The following is a 7,582-nucleotide window of genomic DNA, read 5'->3' as shown; positions in this document are numbered from 1 at the left end:
GTTATCATGGGGGCACTGTGGATGTCGCTGTTATTATGGGGGCACTGTGGATGTCACTGTTATTATGGGAGCACTGTGGATGTCGCTGTTATTATGGGGGCACTGTGGATGTCGCTGTTATTATGGGGGCACTGTGGTGACTTTATTTCCCATGTACAGCAGTTGGAGCTGTTTCTGCCTCTCTCCCGGGTAACACAGTGACAGATGCTGTTAATTCTGCACGAGCGCAGGTCATGTGACTCCTCTGCGGTCTGCAGCCCCATTCTCCGTTACCATAGCTCCGGACCGAGCCCTGTATACAATCATATTTCCGGTTTCTGAGCGAGGAAGAACTATCTGTCCCACAATGCATAGCGTTTCTCCGGAAGTGACGCAGCGGGAAGCTGAACGTCTGCCCGGATTGGAGGGCGGTGATACAGAGGGACTGTCAGTGAGGAGGATGAGAGGGACAGTTTATAGGTGGACGGGCCAGCTGCTCACAGCAGCACAGAGGAGCTGCAGGAGAGGTAAGGAGGCCGCTGGGCTGAAGCTGCTGTCAATTAACTTTATTAGCAGCACAACATGAACTCCACAGTCTGCTCCTGTGTGTGACCTTCCACTTATCACAGTCAGCTCCCACCACCAGTGTCATCATATAGTGAGAGGTCACTGCTCACCTGAAATACTCTGTGCTGCTGTGCTGACATAAAATGCAACTAGAAGATGTATCACCCAGTATCATTCCTGAGCGCTGCGGCTTATAGTGTCTGCTCTGTGTCTTCTGAAGGATTTGGATCCTCTGCGCCCGTGAGCTCTAATTATGATGTCAGACAGGTGGAGATCACCCCATCCGACCAGAGGAAGCTGACATTCGACACACACGCACTGGTGCGAGAGCTGGAGACCCATGGTGAGCGGCCAACACCGGCCTATGGCTTTACTTATCCTGTATAATACCCCAGAGCTGCACTCACTATTCTGCTGGTGCAGTCACTGTGTATATACAGTACAGACCAAAAGTTTGGACACACCTTCTCATTTAAAGATTTTAAATGATCCTTCTTGGTCAAATAGCCCTTACACAGCCTGGAGGTGTTTGGGGTCATTGTCCTGTTGAAAAATAAATGATGGTCCAACTAAACGCAAACCGGATGGAATAGCATGCCGCTGCAAGATGCTGTGGTAGCCATGCTGGTTCAGTATGCCTTAAATTTTGAATAAATCCCCAACAGTGTCACCAGCAAAGCCCCCCACACCATCACACCTCCTCCTCCATGCTTCACGGTGGGAACCAGCATGTAGAGTCCATCCGTTCACCTTTTCTGCGTCGCACAAAGACACGGTGGTTGGAACCAAAGATCTCAAATTTGGACTCATCAGACCAAAGCACAGATTTCCACTGGTCTAATGTCCATTCCTTGTGTTCTTTAGCCCAAACAAGTCTCTTCTGCTTGTTGCCTGTCCTTAGCAGTGGTTTCCTAGCAGCTATTTTATCATGAAGGCCTGCTGCACTAAGTCTCCTCTTAACAGTTGTTGTAGAGATGTGTCTGCTGCTAGAACTCTGTGTGGCATTGACCTGGTCTCTAATCTGAGCTGCTGTTAACCTGCGATTTCTGAGGCTGGTGACTCGAATAAACTTATCCTCAGAAGCAGAGGTGACTCTTGGTCTTCCTTTTCTGGGACGGTTCTCATGTGAGCCAATTTCTTTGTAACGCTTTATGGTTTTTGTAACTGCACTTGGGGACACTTTCAAAGTTTTCCCAATTTTTCAGACTGACTGACCTTAATTTCTTAAAGTAATGATGGCCACTCGTTTTTCTTTACTTAGCTGCTTTTTTCTTGCCATAATACAAATTCTAACAGTCTATTCAGTAGGACTATCAGCTGTGTATCCACCAGACTTCTGCACAACACAAGTGATGGTCCCAACCCCATTTATAAGGCAAGAAATCCCACTTATTATACCTGACAGGGCACACCTGTGAAGTGAAGACCATTTCCAGTGACTACCTCTTGAAGCTCATCAAGAGAATGCCAAGAGTGTGCAAAGCAGTCATCAAAGCAAAAGGGGGCTACTTTGAAGAACCTAGAATATAAGACATATTTTCAGATGTTTCACACTTTTTTGTTAAGTATATAATTCCACATGTGTTAATTCATAGTTTTGATGCCTTCAGTGTGAATGTACAATTTTCATAGTTATGAAAATACAGAAAAATCTTTAAATGAGAAGGTGTGTCCAAACTTTTGGTCTGTACTTTATATACTCAATAACTACTCATATTACAGACTTCTGGTCCGGTTAGCAAAGAAAATAATAACCACAAACAATAAATAAAATAAACATAAACAAAATAAACAATAGCTGACAAAATATATACAAACTTTTTTTTTTTTTTAATTAATATAAAATAAATACTAACTATACAAATATATACAAGACTAAACAAAACACCCCACACTCAAGCCCACCAGTCCCTCCCCGGCACTGACCTGAGAGCTGGTCCTGCGTCTCATGCCTCAGTCCATGTCCAACGCCCATAGGCCAGATCCGGCAGTGCAGGTTTTTCACCCAAATACCCAGTGTCCCAAAGCCCCACAAGATGATACCACCACCCAACCTAACACCTACACCCAAATCCATATCCTTAAATACAATATATACAGAAACAAACAATACAATAACCACAACTGACAAAGCCCAAGTTCAGTGCCTGCAGCCCTACATCACTATCTACTGATCAAAACAAAACAAAAATCTATGGTGTCAGCAGCAGCCCACCACCAGGAGAGGAGATGACCAGACTAGGGCACACTAAAAGAAAAGCCCCTCCAGAGGAGAGTGGCCCTCCGTGTACCCAGTCTCTCACACTCCAGAGAACGCACCTTCACCAGGTCACCGAGTATGGTCCTAAACACATCATCCACTGGGAGGATTTTCCGCTGCGTCGATACTAAGCACCGTGCGTTCCACGTGTGATACCTAACCACTGCGCTAACTAGAAATAAGGTGCAGCGGTCCCGACCACCCAGGTCCCCGAATGCTCCATAGGCCCTTTCCGCATAAGAGAGACCGGCCAGCTGGGGCCAGCCAATGGAGGCGCCCACCCTGTTGTACACCTCTGTGTTAAAGGGACAATGAAGCAGGAAGTACCACAATGCTTCCGAGGACAGTACCTGTCCTCAAAGCTCCTACACTTCAGATTGTCCCTCACACACAGTTTCCCATGGAAGCAGCGCCAAACCAAGTACCAAACCTTCGAAGGGATCCTGATAGAATTCAAAAGATGCAGACCCACCCCAAGATCCCGACTTGGGCAATCCCTGAGCGCCAGAGGCCTCTGAAAATGGGTCAACAGAACCCTTTTGTCAAGGAGCTTCCTTTGCAGAGTCCTGACCTCCCACATTCCCAGACCCCACTGGCAAATTACCTTCAGAACCACGGTAGCGTAAGCCGGGAGATGTCCATGCGGTGTGCGGAGATCCTTCACTTGCCCTCCTGTCTCCCATTCCTGGAAGAAAGGCTGAAACCATCCCTTACAGGAGAATACCCACGGAGGAGCCCTCTCTTTCCAGAGGTTTGCAATATTGATCTTAATGAAGGTATTCACAAAGAATACCACAGGGTTGACCATACCCAACCCTCCTAGTCTCCTCGTACGGTAAGTAACCTCCCTCTTGACCAGGTTCAGTCTATTCCCCCATAACAGTTGGAAGAACAAACTGTAAACCCGAGTCCAGAGAGGCTCCGGCAAGATGCACAAACTGCCCAGATAGATCAGCAAAGGGAGCAGGTAAGTTTTGATCAGGTTTACCCTTTCCCTTAGGGTCAAAGACCAACCCTTCCATTGGTTCACCTTCTGAGTGGCGATCTCTAGCCTGCTGTCCCAATTTTTTTGAGAGTAATCCCCCTGGCCAAATTCGATGCCAAGAACTTTTGCAGAAACTTTGGGTCCTGGAAGGGTGTCCGGGAGATCAAAACCAGGATCTCCTCCTCCCAGCCAGAGACTCTCACACTTATCCCAGTTGATCTTAGACCCGGATGCCTCCGAGTAGTGATTTACCTCTGACATCAGCCACTCTGCCTCCCCGTCAGAGGAAACAAAAACGGTGACGTCATTCTGCATATGCCACCACCCTCAGAGTGGCTTCCGGTGCTGCCAGGTCCATCCCGATCCCAGCCAACGATCCACGCTCCACCCTCCTAAGAAGTGGGTCAATCACAAACACATACAGCAGCGGGCTGAAGGGACAACCCTGGCGAACACCACATCCAACCTCAAAAGAGCTGCCAATCCAACCGTTCACAAGCGGGAAACTCTCTGCCCCAGCGTACAAGGTCTTAAGCCAATCAACAAACCTCCCTGGCAGTCCATACCTCAGAAGGACAGACCAGAGGTACTCATGATTAACCCGATCAAACGCTTTTGCCTGGTCCAATGACAGCATGTACCCCTTCCAGTGACCAGCCCTACCCTGCTCCACCGCCTCTCGGACACAGAATACAGCACTAATTGTACTGCGGCCCCGAACAGAGCAATGCTGGGCCCCCCGAAAGGAGCCGGGGTGCAAATTTCACCAGCCGATTAAACAGCACCTTTGCCAAAACCTTCCTGTCTGCATTGAGAAGCGCTATGGGACGCCAATTCTCAATGCAAGATGGGTCCTTACCCTTTGACAACCTGATCAGGGCAGACCTCCTCATTGATTTTGGCAGAGTGCCCGAGGAAAGACACTCATTGAATACCTCAGTCAAGAGGGGAACCAAGGCGTCCTTAAAGGTCTTCTAGAATTCAGATGTTAAGCCATCTGGACCGGGAGATTTCTTTAGGGCGAGCCCTTCAATCGCCAACTTAACTTCCTCTTCCCTGATCATCTCTGTCAAAACGCCAAGAGAGGGGTCTACCCCTGGTTCGGGGACGGCTTCAGCCAGAAAAGCCGACATCTCATCCCAATCCAGATCCCTCTTCCCCAAGAGGTGCGAGTAGAAGGATCTGACGACCTCCAGGATCCCTGATCTGGATCTTTTCAGGGAACCCGCAGTGTCAACCAGTCCTGTAACAACTTTACTATTCACTGACATCTTGCACTTTCTGTAACGATCAGGCAAGCGGTACTTCCCATAATCCCTCTCAAAAACCAAAGATGCGTGTCTATCATACTGACACCTCATTAGCAAAGATTTCACTCTGGAGATCTCCTCGTGGCTACCTCCAGTTGAGACAAGATGCTCGAGTTTCCTCCTCAGGCCCTGATACAGGCGATACCTGTCCAGGCTCCTGAGGCTCGAGAGCAGGCGGAAGAATCTCGCCACCCTTTTCATAAACATCTCCCACCACTCTGACTTACTACTACAAAGATCCAGTAAGGCTACCTGGCTCTGAAGAAAATCCTCAAAGGACTGTCTTATCTCCGCTTCTTCCAAGAGAGACGAATTGAGCCTCCAAAAGCCTCTTCCCATCCGGGGGGTCTCTGTAACATTCAGGGAAAACAAAATCAAACAGTGATCGGAGAACTCCACCTCAACAACAGACACTGCTGAAGAGACGGCTTCCTCCTTTAAATAAAACCTGTCTACCCTGGACCTACAGTTACCTCTATGATAGGTGAACCCCTCGTGGCCTGCGGTGTGCCGGATGTGGACATCCACCAGGCGAGCCTCACTAGCTATACTATTAAGGGCGACGCTATCATAAGTCAGCTTGTCTCTGGAACCTCCTCTATCCCGGGGCCTCGTGACAGTGTTGAAGTCCCCTCCAAAGACGACCTGCCGACTTGTAAAAAGGCAGGGCTTGATCCTCATAAAGAGACCCTTCCGGTCCCACTTATATTGGAGAATATAGATATTAATGAGCCAGAGCTCTTGTCCTTTCATGAGGACATCTAATATCAGGCACCTCCCCATTTCTAACTCCATAACCCGTCTGCATTCTACCGGTTTCTGTAAAAAGGCCGCATCAGCAATGGAGTGAGGACAGCGTCTGAATGGGTAACCTAACTCACCACACAAGATGCAGCAAGATGGCCGACACCCCACACAATGCACATTTCTGCACAGTACAGTTTGCACTGAAGTGTGTGGGGTTGCCGCACCGCTTCGGTTGCCCCTGGTAGAAGACAAGGATACGATCCCTACGCAGGAAGGCAGATGATGGAATGTGGGCAACCGTACCACCTGAACGCTTAAGTTTTACTATAAATGTCCAGGCCCCTGATCAAATACCAAAGTCGTCTCGGTTTTTCTTTGGCATCTCTACCACCTCTTCATACTGGCCACGCCACGTCATGATGTCATAGCAAGAAAGCAGCTTGTGACAAGTCATCACTGTGTCTTTCTTGACTTGGTTTTGGCAAGACATCGCCTGAACAGCAAAGTCTCGCCAGCCGGGCTCATTTCTTGCCAACTCATAATTCGACAAGAAGAGCTCAAGCCCCTCTGGCCGAACAAAGCTGACATCAAACTCAGGCGTGGAATAGGGATGTATCAAGGCGTAGATGTCAATAGCCTTGATGCTCATCCTCAGCAGGAGCTCCACAGCCTTAGACCTTGGAGGACATGCATCACTGCCCCTCCACCGAAGACGGACCACATTTCTACGCACACTGCCTGGCCCGGGTGTTGGGAGGGACCACACTGTATCCCCCCCTTTTTGCTCTCGGAAGGCCCTGAGACCATGCCTCTCTATCCAGAAGGATAGATCAACCCTCTACCATTAGTGATCTCTCCCCCTTCTTTAGAGCCTCCATGAGATATCACTGCAATATGCCATCCCCAGAGCCCGGAGACAAGGAGGATGCCCTATTGCCCCCCTAGGTGACACCGGCATAATTACTAACGGGCGCTGCCACCCCCAGGGGGACAACCGTACCAATCACAACATCATTTCCACCTACTTCCATCACCATCTCGCCTTTTTCTAAACCAGTAACCACACCACTATTCACATACTCGGACAACGATTTTTCCTCACTCACACCCACCACCACATTCACTCCAGCAATGGACCAGCAATGTCAATGGGTGACATTTTGACCTCAGCATCATCAGTCTCAAGGGGCTTGGCCACCTCCCTAGAACTGGAGGCAACCTCACCCCTGGTCTTGTGTGTGCCCTTCGCATCATCAGTTGGTAATTTCCGTTGTTTTCTGTTTGATACCAGGCGCTGCTGATCTCTAGCTGCTGTGAGGCGCCGCTGATCCTTAGCATCAGGATCTTCCTGACCCGCAGCGCCAACACAGAATAGCACTTTGGTGGGAGGACTGGGACTCTCAGCCCCGGCAGCCCCCTCACACTGATGTCGTTTCTCAACTAAGTGATCAGTGGCAACAGCATTCAGAGGCGCCGAGGCTACTGGAGCTGCACTCACTATTCTGCTGGTGGAGTCACCCTGTACATACATTACTAGTTCTGAGCTTTTTTGGAGAAGGGGTGTATTGTCTTTCTTTTTTTTCTTTTTTTCATCACTGAAATATACACTGTGTGCAGAATTATTAGGCAAATGCGTATTTTGATCACATGATACTTTTTATACATGTCGTCCTACTCCAAGCTGCATAGGCTTGAGAGCCAACTACCAATTAAGTAAATCTGGTGATGTGCATC

General features: G+C 48.8%; 1 protein-coding gene across 2 annotated transcripts in view; it reads left to right on the top strand.

The window, feature by feature from the left end:
• Nucleotides 1–349: 349 nt before the first annotated feature.
• CCDC90B (coiled-coil domain containing 90B) overlaps nt 350–7,582 on the top strand; it is a 58,617-nt gene continuing 51,384 nt past the window's right edge. The window contains exons 1-2 of one of the 2 annotated variants that reach the window (XM_073661708.1): nt 350–506; nt 767–889. In XM_073661708.1, coding sequence (XP_073517809.1) covers nt 440–506; nt 767–889 — 190 coding nt within the window. In that variant the 5' untranslated portion in view covers nt 350–439. The remainder of the gene's footprint in view (nt 507–766; nt 890–7,582) is intronic. The other variant, XM_073661709.1, reaches the window with a different exon arrangement.

This window comes from Phyllobates terribilis, unplaced genomic scaffold, assembly GCF_046119375.1.
Source record: "Phyllobates terribilis strain yellow unplaced genomic scaffold, ASM4611937v1 Scaffold_2__4_contigs__length_985480577, whole genome shotgun sequence".
In the NCBI taxonomy this organism is placed as follows: Eukaryota; Metazoa; Chordata; class Amphibia; order Anura; family Dendrobatidae; genus Phyllobates; species Phyllobates terribilis.
Note: the sequence above shows the minus strand (reverse complement) of the source record. Positions and strands in the feature narration are given on the sequence as shown.